The sequence below is a fragment of the Aedes albopictus genome, chromosome 3 (genome assembly GCF_035046485.1).
Source record: "Aedes albopictus strain Foshan chromosome 3, AalbF5, whole genome shotgun sequence".
Lineage (NCBI taxonomy): Eukaryota > Metazoa > Arthropoda > Insecta > Diptera > Culicidae > Aedes > Aedes albopictus.
Window position 1 is genome coordinate 112,806,486 of NC_085138.1, and position 14,621 is coordinate 112,821,106.

The window sequence follows — 14,621 nt, forward strand, 5'->3', positions numbered from 1 at the left end:
GTTCGGGACCTGAAAGTGGCCAAAGAGGCCACTTCCCGTCACCTGCCGGTCACGAGACCATCACCAATCGATTTAGCATGGTTTTTTCCTTTGGGATACATACTTTTTATTGCTTCAAACCAGCGGCAAAAATAAGTTCCGTTTTTTGGCTCGATTTTGCCCACTGTGCAACGATGCATCAATGCAACGACGGAACAATACAACGATGTACCAATGCATTGGTACATCGTTGTATTGTTCCGTCGTTGCATTGATGCATCGTTGCATTGGTCGTACATCAATCATTGATGTAATAAATAGCTTTCGTGGAACCTTCTAAATGACATCTGCGTTGTCATTTTAATGAACAAAAATGGTGATTTGAATTGCGAAAACAAAATATCCACGTGCTCCGGTAAGGTAGCACGTTGAAAATCTTCAATCACAAAGAAAAGCAGAAGGACAGCAAACGAATTGATTCAACGACAGCATATATTCTCCACTTATCCATATAGGGTTTCGAACTACTAGGGCAATGGGGCACGTTCGGTGTAGTACTAGATTTGTAGTAATGAGCTGAATTTTTGTATGGTGAGAAGGTCAATTCTCCGTTTCTGCAATGAAATGGTGCAAAAAGAGTGGGTATTATGCTTCCTTGCCTAATTTGATGCTGTTTGAGCAAAACTTTGGATAACTATGTTGTTTATGTTGCAAGAAATTGAGAAAACAACAACAACAAAATCATCCTTATGGCACAAAATCTTCACGATAATCACTGTTAAAACAAGTTCATGCAATAAGGTATCTGATACAGGTGGTATAAGAGGACGAAGAGGTCGTTTCGATGTGAATTTTGGTAATGCACAATTTTATTCACCTGCACTACCGAGAAAGGGTCAAAAACCCTTTGGGTGTAAATTTTAAGAACTTGTCCAGGACGTCATCAATTAAAAATATAATCAAACTTACCTCGATAAGCATACAATTTTCAATTTTACTCTCCCATTTCCTAAAATACTGTCATTTTGCGTTTATCACTCCGCAACTGTTGCTCTCGAGAAATGGAGTATTCCGTTTTTTGAATCTCGGAAACCTCCCGCCGCTTGTCGGCAATCTGCCTCTGAAGATTCGAGTGCATCTTCGAACCCGGCTGGTGTCGCGTTAGCGAATGGGACAACTTTTCTATGTCCATTTCCAGCCGGCGCATCTGTTCGGTTAGTTTGAGGCTGGCAATGTTGAGGTTTTTCGACGATGTTCCAGGTAGATCGATGGGGCTGGAATGATTTCCAGTGGAGTTTCTACTGGTTGATGGGCTGGGCAAACTGCTGTTGGAACCGAAAATTTCGCTGTTTAGAAAGTTGAAGACATCCTTTTTGGGTTTGTTTTTGGCGTAATTTTTGGAATCGCGCTTCTCTTGAATCCTCTTCTGGCGCAGAAGCTTCTTCTCAACACTGAATAGATTCTTATCGCCATTGGCCTGTTCGCGGAGTTGCATACAATAGTCCAACGATCTACCTTGAGGTAAAACTTGGGCACTAACCGGAACAACTATTCCTTCACCTCTGCTTCCAAGTCCTGCTCCGACGACGTAACCCATCTTCAGCATAATTTTTGACCCAATTCCTTTGGTATGTTTCTCCCAATCTCCCAACCTTTGATCAGGAGCCGGGTTCAACAAACTTCGCTGAATAATTTGGGCCTGTTCAAGCGACACAACATCCTCGTCTTTTTCCTCTTCGCTATCTGTATTTGACTCGGAATCTGAACTAAGTGACGCGCCATCATCCTCCATTGGCAGAATATCTTCGAACTGCAACTCCACCTCGTGACGTCCTTCGTCCATTTGAATTTTGCACGTTTTACTATCGAAATCGACCTGTTTGATTGTTCCTTTGCTCCAAATACGATTCCTATGCTTTGCCAATACCCTGCAACCCTTCCTTTTCAAAAGTTCAAATCTAGGCTGACGATATTCCTTCAATTCGCTAACCGGAACGACTTCCCCATGTGAGAAGCGGCACTTTTCGTCGTCAAATTTGCAGTCACCCTCGAGGAAGTAAACGCAAGGAATCATTTCCTGATGGGTTGGGTTGATGAACAGTACCTTCGCTGATACATCTTCCAGATCCGAAGAGTCCAGGCTGCATATCAAAGCGTTATGGTACGACTTCGATCCCCACTTGTGCACATGCGGGGCCGAGCACTTGCTACCGACGAGATCTTTGAACGGATCCTGCTCACTCACGCCGACATCGTCCTTCTTGGATGGTGGTTGTGCCTCAGGTTTCGGTGCATCCAGTGCATTTATTTCCGACATGAACAAAGCAAACTCGTCATCCTCATTGCTGCTGCCCGAAGCCGGAGCATCCGGCTGGTCCGGGTCATCATCAGTCTCGTGCTCGACAGTCTCGAGGGTGAGCTTTAGCAGTTCCTCAAGGTCACTCTTCAAGTTCAGCAATGATTCTCGCTCGGGGCCATCGCCTGCGCTCTCCAAGGCCTGATTCACCTGAACAAGCTGAAAAACAAAACATTATCAATAACTGTCAGTAAGTCAAATCTCAACAATTTACCTGCTCATTGTACAGCTGGATAGATTCATTCAAGTCTTGGCAACTGCTCATGGCGTTTGCATCCGTTTTACAGAACCACTCGGATAATCATGAATGAAAATTTTGTCGAATGAAACTTTAATCTTTTCGTCGGTAGCGGCTCAGTGCTGGGTGATACGCGGCCTTGTCAAGAACCTGAGAATCAAAACAATCACTTTTTGTTTACGGTTTTGTACGCTAAATAAAAATTACTTGCGTGAATCTAACATCCAGCAACCAACAACCTTTTTTATTTTTCCGTGTTTTTACTGGTTGGTGTGAATCTAACAACCAGTTTTTGTACCGTACTTCAACAATGGAGTGACTTTGTACCGATAAGACGTTTATTCATGTAAATCATATGCCCGACCAGTTGCAACAACTGAAAATGTTGCGCGACGACAAAAATGTTGCATCGCATAAAAAAATGTTGCATGCCTGTAAAATGTCACCTCTATAAGAATACCAACATAGGTTGAATGTAACGCGATTTTAAAAAAATGTTGCACGATATGGAAAATGAAACATAAGATGAAACTTGTTGCACGACATGGAAAATGTTGCATCAGATGAAAAATGTTGCATGCCAGCAAAATGTTACCTCTAGTTGAATACAAATGTAGGTTTAATGTTGCGCGTTATAAAAAATGTTGCATAAGAAAATTGTTGCACAACCAAAATAATGTTGCATGCCTGTAAAACATCTCCATGAGAATATAAGCATAGGTTGAATGTCACACGATATTAAAAATGTGCACGATGTGGAAAATGAAGCATGAGATAAAACTTGTTGCACGACATGGAAAATGTTGCATCAGATGAAAAATGTTGCATGCCAGCAAAATGTTACCTCTAGTTGAATACAAATGTAGGTTTAATGTTGCGCGTTATAAAAAATGTTGCATAAGAAAATTGTTGCACAACCAAAATAATGTTGCATGCCTGTAAAACATCTCCATGAGAATATAAGCATAGGTTGAATGTCACACGATATTAAAAATGTGCACGATGTGGAAAATGAAGCATGAGATAAAACTTGTTGCACGACATGGAAAATGTTGCATCAGAAGAAAAATGTTGCATGCCTGCAAAATGTTACCTCAAGTAGATTACAAATGCAAGTTCAATGTTGCGCGTTATAAAAAATTTTGCATGATAAGAAAATTATTGCACAACCAAAAAAATGTTGCAAACCTGTAAAATAACTCCTCCATGAGAATATAAGCATAGGTTAAATGTCACGCGATATTAAAAATGTGCACGATATGGAAAATGAAGCATGAAATGAAACTTGTTGCACGACATGGAAAATGTTGCATCAGAAGAAAAATGTTGCATGCCTGCAAAATGTTACCTCTAGTTGAATACAAATGCAGGTTTAATGTTGTGCGCGTTATAGAAAATGTTGCATGATATGAAAATTGTTGCACAACCAAAACAATTTTGCAAACCTGTAAAATATCTCCTCCATGAGAATATTATCATAGGTTGAATGTTACGCGATATTAAAAATGTGCACGATATGGAAAATGAAGCATGAAATGAAACTTGTTGCACGACATGGAAAATGTTGCATCAGAAGAAAAATGTTGCATGCCTGCAAAATGTTACCTCAAGTAGAATACAAATGCAGGTTTAATGTTGCGCGTTATAAAAAATGTTGCATGATAAGAAAAATGCACGACATGTAAAATGTTGCATCAGAAGAAAAATGTTGCATGCCTGCAAAATGTTACCTCAAGTAGAATACTAATGTGGGTTTGATGTCGCACGCTATTAAAAATGTTGCATGATAAGAAAATTGTTGCACAGCAAAAATAAATGTTGCATGCTGCAAAACGCGAGACAAAACGCCACCTCCTGGGAAATAATACGGCAAGTTTAATGTCACGCAATGGTAAAAATGTTGCATGACATGAAAATTGTTGCACCGCAAAAAAAAATGTTGCATGCTGCAAAATGCCACCTCCTGAGAAAAAATGACATGAAAATTGTTGCATCGCATGAAAAATGTTGCATAATTGTATAATGCCACTCCCATATGAATGCCTATATGCTCCATAAGAATATTGAAGTGGGTTGAATGTCACGCGATATAAAAAATGTTGTATTGCATTAAAAATGTTGCACCGCGTGAAAAATGTTACATGCCTGCAAAATATCACCAGCGTTAGAATACCAACGTGAGTCGGATGTCACGCGCGATATTGAAAATATTGCACGATATTAAAAAAAAGTTTCTAGTAAAATACTCATGTCATTTGAATGTCGTCCGGTATTGCAAATTTTATGTCCCCGGCCTTAATCTTTAGTTTAGACCCCAAGTCAACTATCAAGTGCATCAAAATGAGGGGAGCGTTCGAATTTCATGTTATAGAATTTTTATTCGAATAATTGATTTTTTCTAGTATAAGAGTCACCAACCAGGAAAAGGTCATTTGGCAAAAAACTGCCCGAGAGAAAGTTTATGTCCCCGGCCTTAATCTTTAGTTTAGACCCCAAGTTAACTATCAAAAGCATCAAAATGAGGGGAGCGTTCGAATTTTATGTTATAGAATTTTTATTCGAATAATTGATTTTTTCTAGTATAAGAATCACCAACCAGAAAAAGGTCATTTGGCAAAAACTGCCCAAGAGAAAGTTTAGGTCCCCGGCCTTAATCTTTAGTTAAGACCCAAAGTCAACTATCAAGGGCATCAAAATAAGGGGAGCGTTCGAATTTTATGTTATAGAATTTTTGTTCGAATAATTGATTTTTGTAATATAAGAGTCACCAACCAGAAAAAGGTGGTTTGGCAAAAACTGCCCGAGAGAAAGTTTATGTCCCCGACCTTAATCTTTAGTTTAGACCCCAAGTCAACTATCAAGGGCATCAAAATAAGGGGAGCGTTCGAATTTTATGTTATAGAATTTTTGTTCGAATATTTATTTTTTTCTAGTATAAGAGTCACCAACCAGAAACAGGTCATTTGGCAAAAACTGCCCGAGAGAAAGTTTATGTCCCCGGCCTTAATCTTTTGTTTAGACCCCAAGTCAACTTTCAAGGGCATCAAAATAAGGGGAGCTTTCGAATTTTATGTTCTAGAATTTTTATTCGAATATTTTATGTTTTCTAGTATAAGAGTCACCAACCAGAAATAGGTCATTTGGCAAAAACTGACCGAGAGAAAGTTTATGTCCCCGGCCTTAATCTTTTGTTTAGACCCCAAGTCAACTATCATGGGCATCAAAATAAGGGGAGCGTACGAATTTTATGTTATAGAATTTTTGTTCGAATAATTGATTTTTGTAATATAAGAGTCACCAACCAGAAAAAGGTGGTTTGGCAAAAACTGCCCAAGAGAAAGTTTATGTCCCCGACCTTAATCTTTAGTTTAGACCCCAAGTCAACTATCAAGGGCATCAAAATAAGGGGAGCGTTCGAATTTTATGTTCTAGAATTTTTATTCGAATATTTAATTTTTTCTAGTATAAGAGTCACCAACCAGAAACAGGTCATTTGGCAAAAACTGCCCGAGAGAAAGTTTATGTCCCCGGCCTTAATCTTTTGTTTAGACCCCAAGTCAACTATCAAGGGCATCAAAATAAGGGGAGCGTTCGAATTTTATGTAATAGAATTTTTGTTCGAATAATTGTTTTTTTTCTAATATAAGAGTCACCAACCAGAAAAAGGTGGTTTGGCAAAAACTGCCCGAGAGAAAGTTTATGTCCCCGGCCTTAATCTTTTGTTTAGACCCCAAGTCAACTATCAAGGGCATCAAAATGAGGGGAGCGTTCGAATTTTATGTTATAGAATTTTTGTTCGAATAATTGATTTTTTCTAGTATAAAAGTCACCAACCAGAAAAAGGTGGTTTGGCAAAAACTACCCGAGAGAAAGTTTATGTCCCCGGCCTTAATCTTTAGTTTAGACCCCAAGTCAACTAGCAAGGGCATCAAAATAAGGGGAGCGTTCGAATTTTATGTTATAGAATTTTTGTTCGAATAATTGATTTTTTCTAGTATAAGAGTCACCAACCAGAAACAGGTCATTTGGCAAAAACTGCCCGAGAGAAAGTTTATGTCCCCGGCCTTAATCTTTTGTTTAGACCCCAAGTCAACTATCAAGGGCATCAAAATGAGGGGAGCGTTCGAATTTTATGTTATAGAATTTTTGTTCGAATAATTGATTTTTTCTAATATAAGAGTCACCAACCAGAAAAAGGTGGTTTGGCAAAAACTACCCGAGAGAAAGTTTATGTCCCCGGCCTTAATCTTTAGTTTAGACCCCAAGTCAACTATCAAGAGCATCAAAATAAGGGGAGCGTTCGAATTTTATGTTCTAGAATTTTTATTCGAATAATTGATTTTTTCTAATATATGAGTCACCAACCAGAAAAAGGTCATTTGGCAAAAACTGCCCGAGAAAAAGTTTATGTCCCTGGCCTTGATCTTTAGTTTAGACCCCAAGTCAACTATCAAGGGCATCAAAATGAGGGGAGCGTTCGAATTTTATGCTATAGAATTTTTATTCGAATAATTGATTTTTTTCAGTATAAATGTCACCAACCAGAAAAAGGTCATTTGGCAAAAACTGCCCGAGAGAAAGTTTATGTCCCCGGCCTTAATCTTTAGTTTGGACCCCAAGTCAACTATCAAGGGCATCAAAATGAGGGGAGCGTTCGAATTTTATGTTATAGAATTTTTATTCGAATAATTGATTTTTTTCAATATAAAAGTCACCAACCAGAAAAAGGTCATTTGGCAAAAACTGCCCGAGAGAAAGTTTATGTCCCCGGCCTTAATCTTTTGTTTAGACCCCAAGTCAACTATCAAGGGCATCAAAATGAGGGGAGCGTTCGAATTTTATGTTATAGAATTTTTGTTCGAATAATTGATTTTTTTCTAATATAAGAGTCACCAACCAGAAAAAGGTGGTTTGGCAAAAACTGCCCGAGAGAAAGTTTATGTCCCCGGCCTTAATCTTTAGTTTAGACCCCAAGTCAACTATCAAGAGCATCAAAATAAGGGGAGCGTTCGAATTTTATGTTATAGAATTTTTATTCGAATAATTGATTTTTTCAGTATAAGAGCCACCAACCAGAAAAAGGTCGTTTGGCAAAAACTGCCCGAGAGAAAGTTTATGTCCCTGGCCTTAATCTTTAGTTTAGATCCCAAGTCAACTATCAAGGGCATCAAAATGAGGGGAGCGTTCGAATTTTATGCTATAGAATTTTTATTCGAATAATTGATTTTTTTCAGTATAAATGTCACCAACCAGAAAAAGGTCATTTGGCAAAAACTGCCCGAGAGAAAGTTTATGTCCCCGGCCTTAATCTTTAGTTTGGACCCCAAGTCAACTATCAAGGGCATCAAAATGAGGGGAGCGTTCGAATTTTATGTTATAGAATTTTTATTCGAATAATTGATTTTTTTCAGTATAAATGTCACCAACCAGAAAAAGGTCATTTGGCAAAAACTGCCCGAGAGAAAGTTTATGTCCCCGGCCTTAATCTTTAGTTTAGACCCCAAGTCAACTATCAAGAGCATCAAAATAAGGGGAGCGTTCGAATTTTATGTTATAGAATTTTTATTCGAATAATTGATTTTTTCAGTATAAGAGCCACCAACCAGAAAAAGGTCGTTTGGCAAAAACTGCCCGAGAGAAAGTTTATGTCCCTGGCCTTAATCTTTAGTTTGGACCCCAAGTCAACTATCAAGGGCATCAAAATGAGGGGAGCGTTCGAATTTTATGTTATAGAATTTTTATTCGAATAATTGATTTTTTTCAGTATAAATGTCACCAACCAGAAAAAGGTCATTTGGCAAAAACTGCCCGAGAGAAAGTTTATGTCCCCGGCCTTAATCTTTTGTTTAGACCCCAAGTCAACTATCAAGGGCATCAAAATAAGGGGAGCGTTCGAATTTTATGTTATAGAATTTTTGTTCGAATAATTGATTTTTTCTAATATAAGAGTCACCAACCAGAAAAAGGTGGTTTGGCAAAAACTGCCCGAGAGAAAGTTTATGTCCCCGGCCTTAATCTTTAGTTAAGACCTCAAGTCAACTATCAAGGGCATCAAAATGAGGGGAGCGTTCGAATTTTATGTTATAGAATTTTTATTCGAATAATTGATTTTTTTCAGTATAAATGTCACCAACCAGAAAAAGGTCATTTGGCAAAAACTGCCCGAGAGAAAGTTTATGTCCCCGGCCTTAATCTTTTGTTTAGACCCCAAGTCAACTATCAAGGGCATCAAAATAAGGGGAGCGTTCGAATTTTATGTTATAGAATTTTTGTTCGAATAATTGATTTTTTCTAGTATAAAAGTCGCCAACCAGAAAAAGGTCATTTGGCAAAAACTGCCCGAGAAAAAGTTTATGTCCCCGGCCTTAATCTTTAGTTTAGACCCCAAGTCAACTATCAAGGGCATCAAAATGAGGGGAGCGTTCGAATTTTATGTTATAGAATTTTTGTTCGAATAATTGATTTTTTTCTAGTATAAAAGTCACCAACCAGAAAAAGGTCATTTGGCAAAAACTGCCCGAGAGAAAGTTTATGTCCCCGGCCTTAATCTTTAGTTTAGACCCCAAGTCAACTATCAAGGGCATCAAAATAAGGGGAGCGTTCGAATTTTATGTAATAGAATTTTTGTTCGAATAATTGATTTTTTCTAGTATAAAAGTCACCAACCAGAAAAAGGTCATTTGGCAAAAACTGCCCGAGAAAAAGTTTATGTCCCCGGCCTTAAACTTTAGTTTAGACCCCAAGTCAACTATCAAGGGCATCAAAATGAGGGGAGCGTTCGAATTTTATGTTATAGAATTTTTGTTCGAATAATTGATTTTTTCTAATATAAGAGTCACCAACCAGAAAAAGGTCGTTTGGCAAAAACTGCCCGAGAGAAAGTTTATGTCCCCGGCCTTAATCTTTAGTTTGGACCCCAAGTCAACTATCAAGGGCATCAAAATGAGGGGAGCGTTCGAATTTTATGTTATAGAATTTTTATTCGAATAATTGATTTTTTTCAATATAAAAGTCACCAACCAGAAAAAGGTCATTTGGCAAAAACTGCCCGAGAGAAAGTTTATGTCCCCGGCCTTAATCTTTTGTTTAGACCCCAAGTCAACTATCAAGGGCATCAAAATAAGGGGAGCGTTCGAATTTTATGTTATCGAATTTTTATTCGAATAATTGATTTTTTTCAGTATAAATGTCACCAACCAGAAAAAGGTCATTTGGCAAAAACTGCCCGAGAGAAAGTTTATGTCCCCGGCCTTAATCTTTAGTTTAGACCCCAAGTCAACTATCAAGAGCATCAAAATAAGGGGAGCGTTCGAATTTTATGTTATAGAATTTTTATTCGAATAATTGATTTTTTCAGTATAAGAGCCACCAACCAGAAAAAGGTCGTTTGGCAAAAACTGCCCGAGAGAAAGTTTATGTCCCTGGCCTTAATCTTTAGTTTAGATCCCAAGTCAACTATCAAGGGCATCAAAATGAGGGGAGCGTTCGAATTTTATGCTATAGAATTTTTATTCGAATAATTGATTTTTTTCAGTATAAATGTCACCAACCAGAAAAAGGTCATTTGGCAAAAACTGCCCGAGAGAAAGTTTATGTCCCCGGCCTTAATCTTTAGTTTGGACCCCAAGTCAACTATCAAGGGCATCAAAATGAGGGGAGCGTTCGAATTTTATGTTATAGAATTTTTGTTCGAATAATTGATTTTTTCTAATATAAGAGTCACCAACCAGAAAAAGGTGGTTTGGCAAAAACTGCCCGAGAGAAAGTTTATGTCCCCGGCCTTAATCTTTAGTTTAGACCCCAAGTCAACTATCAAGGGCATCAAAATAAGGGGAGCGTTCGAATTTTATGTTATAGAATTTTTGTTCGAATAATTGATTTTTTCTAATATAAAAGTCACCAACCAGAAAAAGGTGGTTTGACAAAAACTGCCCGAGAGAAAGTTTATGTCCCCGACCTTAATCTTTAGTTTAGACCCCAAGTCAACTATCAAGAGCATCAAAATAAGGGGAGCGTTCGAATTTTATGTTCTAGAATTTTTATTCGAATATTTTATGTTTTCTAGTATAAGAGTCACCAACCAGATAAAGGTCATTTGGCAAAAACTGCCCGAGAGAAAATTTATGTCCCCGGCCTTAATCTTTTGTTTAGACCCCAAGTCAACTATCAAGGGCATCAAAATAAGGGGAGCGTTCGAATTTTATGTTATAGAATTTTTGTTCGAATAATTGATTTTTTCTAATATAAGAGTCACCAACCAGAAAAAGGTGGATTGGCAAAAACTGCCCGAGAGAAAGTTTATGTCCCCGGCCTTAATCTTTAGTTTGGACCCCAAGTCAACTATCAAGGGCATCAAAATGAGGGGAGCGTTCGAATTTTATGTTATAGAATTTTTATTCGAATAATTGATTTTTTTCAATATAAAAGTCACCAACCAGAAAAAGGTCATTTGGCAAAAACTGCCCGAGAGAAAGTTTATGTCCCCGGCCTTAATCTTTTGTTTAGACCCCAAGTCAACTATCAAGGGCATCAAAATAAGGGGAGCGTTCGAATTTTATGTTATAGAATTTTTATTCGAATAATTGATTTTTTTCAGTATAAATGTCACCAACCAGAAAAAGGTCATTTGGCAAAAACTGCCCGAGAGAAAGTTTATGTCCCCGGCCTTAATCTTTAGTTTAGACCCCAAGTCAACTATCAAGAGCATCAAAATAAGGGGAGCGTTCGAATTTTATGTTATAGAATTTTTATTCGAATAATTGATTTTTTCAGTATAAGAGCCACCAACCAGAAAAAGGTCGTTTGGCAAAAACTGCCCGAGAGAAAGTTTATGTCCCTGGCCTTAATCTTTAGTTTGGACCCCAAGTCAACTATCAAGGGCATCAAAATGAGGGGAGCGTTCGAATTTTATGTTATAGAATTTTTATTCGAATAATTGATTTTTTTCAGTATAAATGTCACCAACCAGAAAAAGGTCATTTGGCAAAAACTGCCCGAGAGAAAGTTTATGTCCCCGGCCTTAATCTTTTGTTTAGACCCCAAGTCAACTATCAAGGGCATCAAAATAAGGGGAGCGTTCGAATTTTATGTTATAGAATTTTTGTTCGAATAATTGATTTTTTCTAATATAAGAGTCACCAACCAGAAAAAGGTCATTTGGCAAAAACTGCCCGAGAAAAAGTTTATGTCCCCGGCCTTAATCTTTAGTTTAGACCCCAAGTCAACTATCAAGGGCATCAAAATGAGGGGAGCGTTCGAATTTTATGTTATAGAATTTTTGTTCGAATAATTGATTTTTTCTAGTATAAAAGTCACCAACCAGAAAAAGGTCATTTGGCAAAAACTGCCCGAGAAAAAGTTTATGTCCCCGGCCTTAATCTTTAGTTTAGACCCCAAGTCAACAATCAAGGGCATCAAAATGAGGGGAGCGTTCGAATTTTATGTTATAGAATTTTTGTTCGAATAATTGATTTTTTCTAATATAAGAGTCACCAACCAGAAAAAGGTGGTTTGGCAAAAACTGCCCGAGAGAAAGTTTATGTCCCCGGCCTTAATCTTTAGTTTAGACCCCAAGTCAACTATCAAGGGCATCAAAATGAGGGGAGCGTTCGAATTTTATGCTATAGAATTTTTATTCGAATAATTGATTTTTTTCAGTATAAATGTCACCAACCAGAAAAAGGTCATTTGGCAAAAACTGCCCGAGAGAAAGTTTATGTCCCCGGCCTTAATCTTTTGTTTAGACCCCAAGTCAACTATCAAGGGCATCAAAATAAGGGGAGCGTTCGAATTTTATGTTATAGAATTTTTGTTCGAATAATTGATTTTTTCTAATATAAGAGTCACCAACCAGAAAAAGGTGGTTTGGCAAAAACTGCCCGAGAGAAAGTTTATGTCCCCGGCCTTAATCTTTAGTTAAGACCTCAAGTCAACTATCAAGGGCATCAAAACAAGGGGAGCGTTCGAATTTTATGTTATAGAATAATTGATTTTTTCTAATATAAGAGTCACCAACCAGAAAAAGGTGGTTTGGCAAAAACTGCCCGGGGGAAAGTTTATGTCCCCGGCCTTAATCTTTAGTTTAGACCCCAAGTCAACTATCAAGGGCATCAAAATAAGGGGAGCGTTCGAATTTTATGTTATAGAATTTTTGTTCGAATAATTGATTTTTTCTAATATAAGAGTCACCAACCAGAAAAAGGTGGTTTGGCAAAAACTGCCCGAGAGAAAGTTTATGTCCCCGGCCTTAATCTTTAGTTTAGACCCCAAGTCAACTATCAAGGGCATCAAAATGAGGGGAGCGTTCGAATTTTATGCTATAGAATTTTTATTCGAATAATTGATTTTTTTCAGTATAAATGTCACCAACCAGAAAAAGGTCATTTGGCAAAAACTGCCCGAGAGAAAGTTTATGTCCCCGGCCTTAATCTTTTGTTTAGACCCCAAGTCAACTATCAAGGGCATCAAAATAAGGGGAGCGTTCGAATTTTATGTTATAGAATTTTTGTTCGAATAATTGATTTTTTCTAATATAAGAGTCACCAACCAGAAAAAGGTGGTTTGGCAAAAACTGCCCGAGAGAAAGTTTATGTCCCCGGCCTTAATCTTTAGTTTAGACCCCAAGTCAACTATCAAGGGCATCAAAATGAGGGGAGCGTTCGAATTTTATGCTATAGAATTTTTATTCGAATAATTGATTTTTTTCAGTATAAATGTCACCAACCAGAAAAAGGTCATTTGGCAAAAACTGCCCGAGAGAAAGTTTATGTCCCCGGCCTTAATCTTTTGTTTAGACCCCAAGTCAACTATCAAGGGCATCAAAATAAGGGGAGCGTTCGAATTTTATGTTATAGAATTTTTGTTCGAATAATTGATTTTTTCTAATATAAGAGTCACCAACCAGAAAAAGGTGGTTTGGCAAAAACTGCCCGAGAGAAAGTTTATGTCCCCGGCCTTAATCTTTAGTTAAGACCTCAAGTCAACTATCAAGGGCATCAAAACAAGGGGAGCGTTCGAATTTTATGTTATAGAATAATTGATTTTTTCTAATATAAGAGTCACCAACCAGAAAAAGGTGGTTTGGCAAAAACTGCCCGGGGGAAAGTTTATGTCCCCGGCCTTAATCTTTAGTTTAGACCCCAAGTCAACTATCAAGAGCATCAAAATAAGGGGAGCGTTCGAATTTTATGTTCTAGAATTTTTATTCGAATATTTTATGTTTTCTAGTATAAGAGTCACCAACCAGATAAAGGTCATTTGGCAAAAACTGCCCGAGAGAAAATTTATGTCCCCGGCCTTAATCTTTAGTTTAGACCCCAAGTCAACTATCAAGGGCATCAAAATAAGGGGAGCGTTCGAATTTTATGTTATAGAATTTTTGTTCGAATAATTGATTTTTTCTAGTATAAAAGTCACCAACCAGAAAAAGGTCATTTGGCAAAAACTGCCCGAGAGAAAGTTTATGTCCCCGGCCTTAATCTTTAGTTTAGACCCCAAGTCAACTATCAAGGGCATCAAAATAAGGGGAGCGTTCGAATTTTATGTTATAGAATTTTTGTTCGAATAATTGATTTTTTCTAGTATAAAAGTCACCAACCAGAAAAAGGTCATTTGGCAAAAACTGCCCGAGAAAAAGTTTATGTCCCCGGCCTTAAACTTTAGTTTAGACCCCAAGTCAACTATCAAGGGCATCAAAATGAGGGGAGCGTTCGAATTTTATGTTATAGAATTTTTGTTCGAATAATTGATTTTTTCTAATATAAGAGTCACCAACCAGAAAAAGGTGGTTTGGCAAAAACTGCCCGAGAGAAAGTTTATGTCCCCGGCCTTAATCTTTAGTTTAGACCCCAAGTCAACTATCAAGGGCATCAAAATAAGGGGAGCGTTCGAATTTTATGTTATAGAATTTTTGTTCGAATAATTGATTTTTTCTAATATAAAAGTCACCAACCAGAAAAAGGTGGTTTGACAAAAACTGCTCGAGAGAAAGTTTATGTCCCCGACCTTAATCTTTAGTTTAGACCCCAAGTCAACTATCAAGAGCATCAA

At 37.6% G+C, this 14,621-nt stretch overlaps 2 protein-coding genes and 1 long non-coding RNA gene across 5 annotated transcripts in view; 1 reads left to right on the plus strand and 2 right to left on the minus strand.

Moving 5' to 3' along the window:
* The window catches only part of LOC109420033 (uncharacterized), a 265,784-nt gene that overhangs the window by 177,767 nt on the left and 73,396 nt on the right, over positions 1-14,621 (plus strand). The gene's annotated exons all lie outside the window — the stretch shown is intronic.
* The window catches only part of LOC134291631 (uncharacterized), a 256,938-nt gene that overhangs the window by 64,047 nt on the left and 178,270 nt on the right, over positions 1-14,621 (minus strand). The window lies entirely within an intron of this gene.
* Positions 945-2,737, minus strand: LOC109430482 (zinc finger CCCH-type with G patch domain-containing protein). The gene is made up of 2 exons (XM_029876293.2): positions 2,550-2,737; positions 945-2,494 (listed from the first exon to the last, which is right to left on the minus strand). The coding sequence occupies exons 1-2, from the start codon at positions 2,598-2,600 to the stop codon at positions 989-991; spliced, it is 1,557 nt and encodes a 518-aa protein (XP_029732153.2). The 5' UTR covers positions 2,601-2,737; the 3' UTR covers positions 945-988.